We start from the raw sequence: 13,390 nt of genomic DNA, 5'->3' as shown, positions 1-13,390 counted from the left end.
TGTTCCCAGTGGTGGCGTCATTCTCCAGTTGGGGAGACACCTGCCACTCATTTACTTTACTAAAGTGAACAGGGATGCCTTGGTGCTTGGGCTTGAAGAAAAGAGCCCATTTAGAGCTACAGTATGTCCTCCTTTTCTTGTAACTATAAAGGTATGTGTCGACTCAAGGTTCCACCAAAATTTAAAACAATCAAAAAAATACTTCAAACCTACATTTACCAGCTGACAAATACATCCCCAAATGTACCGATGCCCATTACTAGACAAAATTTCACAACCTCGAGAAGGCACTATTCCAGGAATCGATTATTGTGTTGATTGGGAGTAATTAGTGTCAATGGCGGAAAGCTTTTTCTCTATCATGCTGTGGAGATAAAAGCAGTGTATTGTAAGAGGATGGGTAGAAGGCACAGATAACTGTCTGAGTGCTGTATAAATGCTGACTGCTGCTGAGTGACTGTTGCAGTCTTTTACGACTTTTTTGACTGAGGGGGCAGTATTGGCCACAAGGTGCAGTGGATGAGATGTGCATATCCCACCTTTATACCCCAGGTCTTCACAAGCTATTGACACAATGAAAGAAGAGATATTGAAACGAATAAAATGTTTATTTCAATTGATTACCAAAACGCGTGATGAAGCTTTAAACTAAGTTTGACAATAACCTGAAAACAAGATTATTTATTAAAAAACATCACCATCAATTTTATATTTAATTCAAAGTGTTCATTACTATATTCATCCATTTAAATGTTAATCTGTCTTCTTCTGAAAAAAAAAGAAGAATTTCAAATAATGAAAAATTCCAAAATATTTCAGACTTAAGGCTTTAAAAGCAGTTGTGTATTTCACCATTACTAGACAGAGAGTGATTTTATTATTCATCAAAATGTGATGTGTTTTAATACAATCCATGAAAATGTTCCCCTCTAACTTGTTCACTCTAACTGTGTAACTCTGAGACTGTAAATTGTTCAGTTTAATCTCAATTTGTTGATCTTCTTTCCCTTAGTTCTTGAAGAAGTGGACCTCTGTTTAAACAAAAAACTAATCTAAATCTCATACAGTACATCATGTTTGGATGTAAAGGGTTCCAATCACTGTGTTGAAAAGAGAAAGGAGATAGGAAAAGGCTAATCTGCCAAGTGGTAGAAATGAAATGCAAAACATTTGCATCATTTTAATTAAAATGATAAGTCTGTTGTGGAAGCCAGCTTTATCAGGAAGAATGATGCAGATGCAAAATTTTGTGACAACAAAAAAATGAATTTTGTGTTTATCACACGTCACGTTGACCACACACAGTAATTGTATTTTGTGATTTTACGCTTGCTGCACTTTCACAATTCCTCTTTCAAATGATGGCTTATTCTTTCCTCGAAGTGCTCTCAAAAGCCCCACCAAGAACATTTTGGATTAGAGCAATATTGCTGCTGAGACAATCCTTACTAACTGATAGCACAGCTCATCCCCCCCCCCTCCTCTCTGTCTCTCTCTTCCTCTCTCTCTGCCAGACATAGGTGTTCGCCAAACAGCACTATTTGCTGGAGCAGGACTGGCACTTCTCCAGACCATGGGGGTAGCAGGCTTGGCAACGCAGATCACTGATGGACTCATTGAAGCGATTCGCCAGCATGGACAGCTTGCTGCCGTGACACAGAGAGCAGGGAGCGCAGCCCGAGCCGCCACAATGCTGGCAGCTGTCAGCCTCCTGGAGACAGAAAAAAGAGTTAGATTAGGAAGAGGAAGAGACAGCGGAGGTGAAGACAAGAAGTGTGAGGTTAGCAAAGGGTTAAAGGGGGGAGAATAAATGAAAAAGACACTAAAAGTAGGCATGAAGATTAAGCTCAAAAGGGATGTTGTAGCTACTGTAAGAGGTAAAATCATCAAATTAAATGTAATGTCAAAGCCTCACTAATAAGCATATTAAATATTCTACAGTTCTCTTTAAACTTATTCAAATGCAACACCTAAAGCCAGTCCACTAAAACAGCAAACATTAACACAGCTGCTGGCAAACACAAAACAAGCTTGAATACAGGAAGGATTTTTCTCAGAATTGTCTGTAATTAAATGCGTTTGTGTATCGGTGTTGCTGGATGTTGAAAAGCCCGTTGGTCATTTTAAAAGCAGCTGTTCGCTGCAAAATGTACAATTAAAAGCCATGATTATCATAGAGCAGAGGGTGGATAGTAACAGCAGATGAGGTTATATTTAAAACTTTATCAGCTCAGTGAAACCTTTGACAACAAAGGTCTACAAGGATGTGGTGTTTGATTTGAGTAAATGGGAAGTGGTTTACAAAAGTTTTAAGAGTATTTAAGAATTTAGGTGCGACAAACCAAATGCAGTTCACTTTAAACCTTTTGGACCCAAAAGTACCACCAAAGACAGCATAACATTTTTTGAAACTTCTGACTGACATGTAACAGGCTAAAAAAAAAAAAAAAAAAAAAAAGAGTGTTGTGTTCACTGACCATAATAAAAAAATGGACAACATGATACCCCCCTTTTAGGTGAAACTAAAACATTTGGAGCTCCACCAACTGACTTGCTGCAGGATAGGTCATAAGCTTTGCGTCCTCAATGTTTAAAAATGGGCATAGGTCAAACTGCACAATCAAATTACACATCAAATACTATTTTCTCTATTTGGCATTGGTCTTTTTTTTTTTTTTTTTACAAATTTATGCCAGAGTGTTAATTCTTCTGAAAGGTTTGGTTATAATGTGTTATATTGATGCTAAAAGAACGGGATGAAAATGCAATAAATGAGAGATGAGGTGACTAATGCAGTTCCCTCAGCGAGATGTGCAGCGGATTAGCAGAGAAGAAGAGAAATGGCGAAAGGGAATGAAGGATCTATAGTGTTTTTTCCTGTAAGTTAAATATGTGTTTTGGCAATCAGAAGGGGGATGTAAAACCCGCGTGAATATAAACTTTGCAACTCTGGCTAGAAATTAAATAATCTGAGCAGTATGTCAACACATGCAGTCGGGGGGCGGGGCTTTCATTTCAAAATTAAACAGGCCAATTTTCAACTGGATAAGTTGCACACAGGCTGTCTATTATAATGAACTTGATGTTGATGTTCAGATTTTGAAAAATAGTAAAAGACCCTGATTGGGTATAGAGTTGCAAAATGTGAGGTATAAAATGTAAGCCTGTGTTACAAATGAAGACAATGTAAAATTTACCACCTTGACGTTCAGCCTACAAAGGAAAACATGATAAAGAAGGGAAACTATAAAGGAGAAGTGAGATTGCCAAATAATGAAGAAAAACGCTGAGAATGAACTTTTTTCTTCTTCGAGGGGCAGAGAAAATGAGAAAATAACAAGAGAGGTGAGAAACGAATGGAGGGAGTGAGCTGAAGATGAAACAGTAATCAGCCGGGGAGGTGAGAGGAAGCGGATAATATCTGGAGCAGGGTATCCTTGCAGGTTGGCAAGTGGCAAGCAAATGCTGCAAGGGCAAAGTGAAAACTGTGGACTCATCACTATCTGTTCACAGTTGACAGATAACACCAGGACAATGGGATGGTGGTTATTGCAGTCGGATGGGGCACAAAGAAGGTGGCAGTTACAAGGAAACCCAGAGGAGATTGTGGGATGAGAGGGAAAAAAACACATCAGTGAATGGGTTACAAATTGCAACAATATGGCTGCACAGAACACCAGGCTGTTGTTCTCCTGAAAGCAAAGATGAAGTGAAGAAAGAACAACTGGAGACATGTGCAGAGAAATAGAGTGGGAATGAGGAAGGGGACGACACACGAGATGAGGAACACCTAGAAACAGAAACAGGGTGGTAAAACACCACCACATTGCTGAGAATAATTTGGCCAAGGATCATTACCTTAGTCTCCGAGTCACTGATCTGTTTCTCCTCCCTCGTTCCCCCGTCCTGTGTACAGAGAGCTTTAGCCCTCCTCCTGCTCCCCCTCTCCCTGGCCTTTGGGTATTCCTCTAATTCTACAGAAGGTACTGTGTGGTGCCGTAACACTTCATGATTCCTCGGTGGGGCTCTAATGATGCGCAGATTGCTGGTGTAGATAATTATCTTGCCAAAATCCAAAACTGATGACTGAAGGAAAGAAGAAATGTCACATAATCAACAAAAGTGTAACCTTAACATTTCACAAGTCTTGACATAGAAGTTTCCTCCATGTATACATTCAATTCCTGTATCTCTAAGAGAGCCTGGCCACATTAAGCTTTAGGTGTTATGTGTTAGCGAGAACAGATTTTCCTGTTAATTGCAACTGTGCAAACCACATCATGCACCACAGCTGTTTTCTGGTTTGATGAAGGAAAATTTGGAAACTCCTAAATAGAATAGCGTCCCTCACAATAGTACTGGTTTCATGGATGTTTTAAATAGTTCATTCCAATTTTAACTGCATTCAATTCAATTTCAGTATCCTGTTTGAACAAAATTACGAAGTTGGTCCAGAGATTAAACAAATACACTTGTGTAATACACTTGTGTTCACGGTCTACATTTTCCTTGAACAACACAGTTTGGGATGCACAGAGCTGTAAAGCAGCCAGTGATCCTCATGTTTTGCTTTTTTTAATTTTATTTAGCTCTCAAAACAAAACGCACAATGTAACTTGCTCTAAACAGGAACTACACTATGACTCCAAGTATGACACCATGTATCGCTCAAAATCTTACAATACCCTTTTTAATTGTCTTTAATTTAGAGCATGTTATTGCAGTTCAGGAAAAAATGAAAAAAAAAATTAACCACTTAAACATTCCACTACACATTGTATAATGATGACACGTTCAAATAAAATGCTCCATGCATTAGGTCAATATCAACTTTGTTTTGTTTAGTGTGCTGTCTTGCATTGAAAGTTTGTCACAAGCAACTTCATTAAAAAGTTGTTTATGTTTTGCTTTGAAAGGAGATTTACCAATCCAAGCCATAGAAGCACTTTACTCATAACGTTGCATGTATGATATTATTTGCTTTTTAAATTTACTTATAGGCCCAAAGTTTTTTTTTTTTTTTTTTTTTTTTTTTTTAAACAAGCTTAAGGAATCTGTCTTATTTTAAAACACATATAAAGCAACCAAGTGTTCTAGGAGAACTCATTAGAGACTTGGGTTTCAGTGATCCTCTTTGACCACCATGCTATCCTTTGATCTCATTGTGCTCGAAAGAGAAAGACTAGATCCACATAGCTGTTTTCCACTGATGAATGGGAAAAATGCTGGCTTTGCTCTGCAGGGCCAAACATGCCTTTGTTTAGAGGATAAAAGAATGAAACTGACACTTAGCCAGCAGGTGATGAAGCTGACCACCCTCCCAGCCTGCCGCACTAATGAAGCCACTGTCACAGTAGCTCAGTAACATCGCCCTTTTTCCACAAGATCAACTACTTTTTTTGCTGTTATTGTTCCACGTTAAATGTTCTACAACTTGTGCTGAATAGCATGTTGTTATTGCTATAATCACCCACGGTTTGTTCCAATTTATGTCTTGATTGCTTGTTCTGCTCTAAAGATGTAGGAATAACTCAATTGTATTGTGTTGGGTGGGAAGTCTGCATGTGTTTATTATGGCATGTTTTTCAGCATATGTGGGCTTGTAAGGCCCTGCAGAGTATACCAATCTTTCCAAGGTGCTGTTTTACTTTATTATTATGCTCCTAATTTAAGTATATTATCTAATAGAACAGTGTAATTTTAACAATCCGAAATCTAGAATTTATCATTTAATGGTTTGAGACACAAAATAATCATTAATTGAATGTGCTAGCTAATTTCTTTCTGTTGGAGGAGTTTGAAAGAGTGGACACATCTAAACATTTAGACATGCCGTATATGTAGTATATGTATTGTCAGTATGAACTTAATCCAACAAAATCCCAAAGAAGAACAACTGGAAACACTGAAGCTGACCATAAGACAACTACAAACTACACCAACACCAACAGACTACAAAAGATAATGAACTGAAACAGAGGGTAAGAAACACTGAGGGTGCGTTCGGATTGATAACCCATGAAAACGTCACGGGTTTAAGATAAAGTAGATAGTGAAAGTAGATTGGAGGGACAATCTGAATGCACCCTGAGACCAAATAGACATGGGGTAATCAGACCCAGGTGAGACTAATGAGACAAGTGAGACTAATCAGGGTTCCCAAAACAGGAGGGAAACACAGAAAGGCAAGAAACGAGACAACACTGAGAACTACCAAGTAAAACACTGAAGAAACACAGAGTGGTACAGGGAGAAGCCAATAAAACAGGAAATACTAAAGACTAAACACACAAGAGAAAACAGGCAACACTAGGGAATACTAAAACAGAACTCAAAACTCTGAAATAAAAACATACATAAAACCAAACCATGACAAGACTTCCATTCACATTAACACACTCACACAGGTAATAATACATTTGTATTATCAGCCTGTTTTTTTTTTTTAAAGCAAAATGTAAACCATGTTCCTGCCATGATAAAGTCATAACTTGGATTAAAACTTTGATTCCAGTTTGTTTAACTGCACCAATGAATAATAAAGACATTAAGATAGATCTAAAGACGTAACATTCTGACTGACAAAACTGAAGCTGCCAGTGAGAGCTCGATTAATATATAAAGCTTAACAAGCTAAACCAAAGCATGCTTACTGTGCCGTCGCCCTCTGGTTCCTCTGTCCGACCTGTAGCAGGCTTGTAGCCTCCCATTCCTCTGTACACGTTTATTCTCTGAGCAATGAGCCCTGTTGGAGGATAGACTTCTACAACACAAAACATAAGTCAGAACTTGCAGTCTATAAGACCCAAGGCTGTCATTGTATTTATACTAACGACATCATTGACATCCAAATTTATAGTATGCAATTTGTACCTGTGAAAAATGTGCCGATGAGATTGTGCTGAGATTGGACATAATTTGCCTGCCAAAAAGCAGCATGCAACAAGAGTAACTATATTGTTGCATGTTTTAAAAAACAGATTAGCTGTATACATAATGAAACCATATTGTTCAATTCTATATGCAGCACATTCTTACAGGTTTGTTTGCATGGTGTGCATTATTATGCTTCTAAAGGCCCTGACACACCAAGGAGATTGTTGACCGTCAGTCCTAGTTGGACCGTCGGTGAGCTGTCTTTTTTTGGCCAATGCGACACATTGAATTGGCGTCAGTGGGAGGAATCTCTCTGATTGGCTGTTTGGAGGTTCAAAATCATGAAACACGGGACATGATGGAAAACTGTCCATTGTGCCAATGGTTGGTAATACACCTTTTTTTTTTGCCTTGATGTTGAGAGTGGCATGAGAGCTGTATCTCAGACGTGAGAAAGATCTTGGGAATTCAAGCAAAAGTCATGTCAAACCATGTTTATATAGCACATTTACAACAGCTTCAGCTGTCCAAAGTGCTTTACATGCACACAAACCAATACATAACTGGACTATAAATAGTCAGGGACTAAAATTATCAGAAGGATAAGAAACACCCATTCTAATAGATACAAGTCATCAAAAGGGAAAGAAACAACTATTCTTATAAATAGACAGAATAGGTCATGGACCTGGACCTGTAAGAAAGAGTCAGGGACTCATGAACCACGTGACACTTCATCAGGAGTGTACCTTTGAGTCATAGGGTGTTTCGGCCTTTTAACACTAGACACCATCATCAAAGGTGGCCAGCTACAGGGTAATCAAACCTTAGCTTGTGTCCCATGCTCAATCATGAGAATTGCCCAGTTGTTTAACTGGTGAAGCTCATGGGACTATGAAAGCGGTGAGCAGTTTATGTTGTTGCTCTTTGAGCCCAGCAAGAGTCTTTCTGCTTGACCCAGATCCATTTGCTGCTTCTTTCGGCCGCCTCAGAGACTGATCTAACTGTCTGTCGCAGAGCTTGTCCATGGATCCCAAGGTCTTTCAGGAGCCTGATGGTGGAAGAAGCCAAAAAACCTCTGCATCCTACTTCAGCTGGATAGACTTTTGCTTTCAATCCTCTTTTTGGAGCGTCTGCTGCCAGTTCTGTGTGGCACAGTTTCTTCTTCTTCTTTCTCCTCTTCTGTTAAATTCTCCCATGATACTGTAGACAGATCTCAGTGATGGGGACCAAAGTACCAAGTCTGGCCTAAGGGTGGTGGATGCCTCCTCCTGACAGCGCACCTTGTCGACCACCATTTTCCTCCTCTCTGATGTTGAGGCCTTACGTCAAGTTGGCTTACTTGCTGTTCGGCCAAAGCCTCCTCTTCCCAAATGGACGTGCCCTACAATATCACTGTGCCTCAGGGCTGACGTAACACGATGCACCGCTTCGGATGGTGTCCATTTCCGTCCAGTCAACAGAGGTGGAGCGTTGCTGATGATTTGGTCTCTGGAGTCCTTTAAAGTCATCTGAAGTCTTACTTTAGAGCGCTAGTAATCTTCGTGAGGCTTCTGATAGGCAGTTCAAGGACCCCTTTGCCAATCCAGCTCTAGTCACAGATATGGGAAAAATATTTGAGCATGCTGTAGTATTCATGCTTTAACCCATAAGTGTGGTCTTTACTATTAGGCCAGTGCCATATTCAACTTTTTATCTGGCATTATTTTTAATTAGTGGCTGCCTATATTACGAGTGGAGCATGACAATGGTGAGAAAACTGTCTTTGCATATCATAATACCGGACCACTGCATCCAGCTGGCATAGAGAGTTATTTCTCTCATGCATGCGTGGAACGTAGGTGGTTAACCATAGGCTGTAGTCTTTGTGTTGTGTTCAAGTGCAAATTTTGGTCAAGACAATATTAGGGACGCCACAGGCGACCTTCATCGTCACTAGTTCATTGCTGTCTACTTGGGGTGTCAGGGCCTTTACATTGGATATAGCCTACAACAAACAAATTACAACTATACCCTTGCAAGCTTTGTCATCTAGTATAACAAGCTAGGCTTACCACATACTCGGTGTATACAATATACTTATTCTACTCGTGTTTAGCAGTGGTTCATTCTTAAAACACATCACATCACATAACACACATTGCATGACATACAGGCAGTGAGTAGAAAATCTAGTAAGTTATGTTCCAGCCATGAAACAGTCCCACACTTCAAATGGGCAATAGTTACTTTTAAACCTCAATAATTTATATAAGTATCAAATGTTCTGCATTTGTACAGTGTTTTCAATGGTGTCAGACACAGGATTGAGAGCTATGAATAGATATAGATGTACTGTAGTCAATAAATGTACACATCTTGTTGGTCTCCATGGTTAAAACCACACCTAGGCCACACTTCCAATTCTTAGAGTGACCTAGTGCATAGACACATTGGTGTTGTGCAGTATAACCCAAATAGACGCTTACCCTGTTGATCCCCATGGGAGTCTTCAAACCCACAGAGCTGCTCCATTTCCAGGTGGCTGGGCGGGATTTTACGATGAACGAAGCTGTGAGGGTATTTCTCCTCTGGACTGTCCAGCTCCTGACCATCCTCATACACATGCTTCAGCACCCGACCGCTGTAGGACGATGCCAGCTTGAACCTCACCTGTAGTGATATGTCAAAAGTTGCATATTGTCCTCCACACTCAAGTTCTTGAAAGGAGGCACACTATTGTTGATTACTGTATAGTGACAAATAAGGACAGTGTGCTCGCAATGACCAAAAGAAAACAATGTTAAAAAAAAAGTTCTGGTAGATCAGAGGAGGCAGGGAAATTCTAACAATGTATTCATGTTCATGTACATAACATCCTGTGATGAAGTTGAGAACTATATTTAAGCTCACAGCTTTAACTATTTGTGTGCTGGAATGTAAAGAAATCAGCCACTACTAACACAACAGCGTAATAACTCTTTGAAACAGAAAGCTCAGTTATGACCCCAATATGTCTTTTACTCAGCACAGTGCAGTTTTAAAAATACATCAAAACCCAAGAATTTGAAAGAAAGTACTCATGTAAACAACTCACCTTTCTGGGCTTGATGTCTTCATAACGCTGATTTAGTTTTCTCTGGATTTCCTCCATAGTGGCTGATCGAGGACAGAGATGCAGAGAGAGGGTCAGTCCATCTGAGAAAAATAACACCAGCTGGACACTGTGATGAAGAGATGCACTGACGTATCGCTGAAGAACAAATATTGATATACAGCTAGATAGAAGCCGAGAGTATGAGAGAACACGACTAAAAACTGGTGCGGAAGGAGTGGGTGGGTGAGTAGTTGAGCTACAGCTTTTTCTGTGTGTCCTGCCTCCTGAGTTTGACTGCACCTGCTGTTTTAAGGGACCACCTTTCTTGCTCTCCGTGCTAAATAATTCACAGCCAGATCCAGTTTACAAAAGCGTAGTTGAGAAACCAGAAGCTCTGTCATCAAATAATTATGATTACCAGAATAGAAGTTGCAGCCCGGCACTGTGTATTTTTGTGCGTAAGGGAAAGCAAAGAAGAGAGAGGCTATGTGTGGAAGTGTGGGAGTTGTGAGATAGTTGTAGGAGTGCCTGCCACTGGACCGGAGCCCAGTTCATCAGTGTTTAAAAGTAAACATGAAAGTTGAAGTCTGTTGCTATCATAATGAATGCCTTTACTTTTATCAAGATATTTAGAGAGTTACTCAGATAACATTTGTGCTTTGAGTGTGACTCTTAGAATGTTTGTTGCCAAACCTGTGTTTGTGTGTATTTACCATTTTTGTTTTTGTTTTGTTTTTTACTTAAATTTAGGACAATCAGCAAATCCTAAACGTACAAATGCAGTCATTATGATTCATACATTAGCAATTATACCAAATTACTATCAGTAATACATGAAATATCACATTTATATAAAGTAAGAAAAACAAATAAAACAATTGATAGTACGAATTTCTGTGAATATGTTCAGTGTGGTTACACTTTGTAGAGGTGACTTTGCTGTTAGCAGACTACGATCTATGTGGAGAAGCTATGACCATATTTGAAGAGAAGAATGTCATTAGAGGTATTCTAAAAGTATAATGTATGGCCTCAGTTGACAATGGAATGAGGAATTGTTCTTCAAATAGAGGTTTGACATTCGAGTCAAGGAGATGTGTTTCTTCATACCATGTACAGAAGTATCTAAAGTGGGAAGGAATTTGTGACATCTGTTGTGCTGTATATAAGGGCTCTGCAACGACTAACAAAGTGTCTACCTTTCAGCCTGCACAGAGTCACAGTGTGTCTGTCAGAGTAGAACCACGGCCGTGATTATGCTGCATTAGTATTCTCCAGTCTGTTGATAGATTCAGCTTCAGGAACAGTTATATTATTCAACCCATCAACAATGTAGATGACATTAACTAATAACACTGATTCCTGACTACACACGTGCGGCTTGTTCACAGTAAACAGCTGGATACACAAGTGAAACATCAAGAAGAAACTTTCATTATCTGCTTCACTCCCCACTTCCGTTTTTTCTTTCTTTTTACACAGACAGATAATAAATCTTCATTTACCTAACAATGCATGCAACTCACACTTCACAGTGTAACTAGACTGATTGCTGTCAGATTGGGCTTGGTTGGGAGGTTTCCTATACTGTCATTGCAAAGTTTCTTCAATTTTAGCCTCATGCTTTAGTTGAAAGCTTTTTCGGCCCTTATGCCGGCCTTGTTTATTTACAAGCAGCACCTCTGTATGGTTTAATCCTTCTGCTAAACCCCTTCACATGCAATTTTAATGAACAACAAAAATGGTAAATCTAGGTTATATGAGTTTTACATGACAACATGTTTGTAAGGAGAGGAAAGATGGAAAACGTAGTTTTTGCAAAAGTATTTAATTGGTACAGGCGTAAATATTATTATTATTATCAAATAATGATTTGTAGGTTATGTTTAAGCAATTCATAAAGTAAAACAGCTTACAACTTAATATGTTCACTCCAAAATAATAGGAAAATGACTTTAAGCCTCTCCAATTATACTGTAATTAGCAACAATACAGAATCAATTTATTTGAACCTGTAAACCTGGAACACCACAGTTTTACATGATCACATGTGAGCTTCCATACTTTGAGAATGAAATCCGAGGAGATCGGTTGCTGTCTGAATATGGTTGATGTATGTGTCAGTGCAAGGTGAGAAATCTAGAGCTTAGTGCAGCAATCCCTCAGTGTTTTTGAGTTCAATACTTAGGGAGTCTGAGTCATTCTCTTTAAAAGTGTAATCCACTGAGTACTTGTGATAGTGTAAAATATAAAAATGATAATATAACTGATACCTTAGAACGACTGAGAAGTGTTATAAATCAGAAAAGCTTAGAGACCATATTTGGACTCTAAGAAGAATCAAAGGAAAATCAAATAGATTAAAGCTTCTGGTTCAAACTCTTCAGACAGCATGGATGAACATGAGAAGGTTAGCTCAGACATTACAGTAAGAGTAAGCATAGGGAGACTTGTATGTAAATTACAATATTTAGATCCCTCCATAGATGTGCTGAGTAAAACTCAGGAACATTGACATTTGCAACAGAGAGAACATTAAACCAAAATAGTTAAATATTTTTAAACAATTCAGTATAGGCAGATAAACCAATTGGGTTTTTTTTGTACTAAGTAAAAATAAATGATTTATATACAACACCTTATTTATTTATTTTAAGTAATTCAGAAAAAATCAGTTAAAATGCCCGATTAGCTTCATTCTCATCATGATCCTGCAGTGCATTAACTTGAGGTAATGAGTCAAACATTTAGTCTTTTAACTAAATTACCACATGCTAAGTGTCTTCTATCTACTATAATTGCTGTAATTATTTGGTTAATTACATATTCTAATTCCATACTTAGCTCCCAATTACCAACTACTTAGTGTGACCAATGGGAAAGGTTACCATTCATTAGACACAGAGGCTTTTGGATTTGGCACAGAATTATAAGAAGTAAGGTAAGTTGAGCTTCACTTCAAATGTTCAAATCCAAACACTCTTATTTCAAATTGTTCCTGCCGTCTATATTTTTTGCAAACACATCATACTTTTAAACGACATTTGTATGCAAGCTAACATTGTCTGTTGCAAAACAAACGATAGTGTGTACTATAGAACACAACCTTACTGTAGATTTGACTTTTTGAGCTTTTTAACATTGATTGGTTTCCCCACTGCTTTCATTCAAGAGCCCAAACATGCATGTATGGACAAGAACATTATATCTACCTATGAAACCTATGATGTAGAAATGTCCTCTGTGAAATATTCCTGCATAGGAGGTGAATGGTATTTTTCAATTCTGAGTCCGCTTTTCATCAGAGCTTAAATCCTTGTTTTTTAATAAAACAGTTAATGCTGCAGGATTAAAGGCAAGCTACCAGAATAATCAGACATCTGTTGACCAATTGTGATAAACTACATTTGAATAATGAACATACAAATTGTCATATCT

The 13,390-nt window shown here is 38.6% G+C and overlaps 1 protein-coding gene across 2 annotated transcripts; it reads right to left on the bottom strand.

Annotated features, from left to right (window-relative positions):
* Positions 1-854: 854 nt before the first annotated feature.
* grxcr2 (glutaredoxin and cysteine rich domain containing 2) lies at positions 855-10,499 on the bottom strand. 2 transcript variants are annotated; one of them, XM_079355604.1, is made up of 6 exons: positions 10,253-10,499; positions 9,953-10,014; positions 9,345-9,528; positions 6,654-6,763; positions 3,859-4,086; positions 855-1,711 (listed from the first exon to the last, which is right to left on the bottom strand). In XM_079355604.1, the coding sequence occupies exons 2-6, from the start codon at positions 10,007-10,009 to the stop codon at positions 1,538-1,540; spliced, it is 753 nt and encodes a 250-aa protein (XP_079211730.1). In that variant the 5' UTR covers positions 10,010-10,014; positions 10,253-10,499; the 3' UTR covers positions 855-1,537. The 2 variants fall into 2 exon arrangements, with proteins under 2 accessions (XP_079211730.1, XP_079211729.1); XM_079355603.1 differs by having other exon boundaries at positions 9,953-10,499.
* Positions 10,500-13,390: the final 2,891 nt, after the last annotated feature.

The sequence above is a fragment of the Symphodus melops genome, assembly GCF_947650265.1.
Source record: "Symphodus melops genome assembly, chromosome: 11".
Classification (NCBI taxonomy): domain Eukaryota; kingdom Metazoa; phylum Chordata; class Actinopteri; order Labriformes; family Labridae; genus Symphodus; species Symphodus melops.
The sequence above is the reverse complement of the archived record's forward strand: the minus strand, read 5'-3'. Positions and strand labels throughout refer to the sequence as shown.

Excerpts from the sequence above, each read along its gene's own strand:
- grxcr2 (XM_079355603.1), bottom strand. The coding sequence starts at position 10,009 with ATGGAGGAAATCCAGAGAAAACTAAATCAGCGTTATGAAGACATCAAG. Across the intron at positions 4,087-6,653 it reads AACCAGAGGGCGACGGCACA|TCATCAGTTTTGGATTTTGG; the intron begins GTAAGCATGCTT and ends TCTTTCCTTCAG. Across the intron at positions 1,712-3,858 it reads TCAGTGACTCGGAGACTAAG|GAGGCTGACAGCTGCCAGCA; the intron begins GTAATGATCCTT and ends TTCTGTCTCCAG.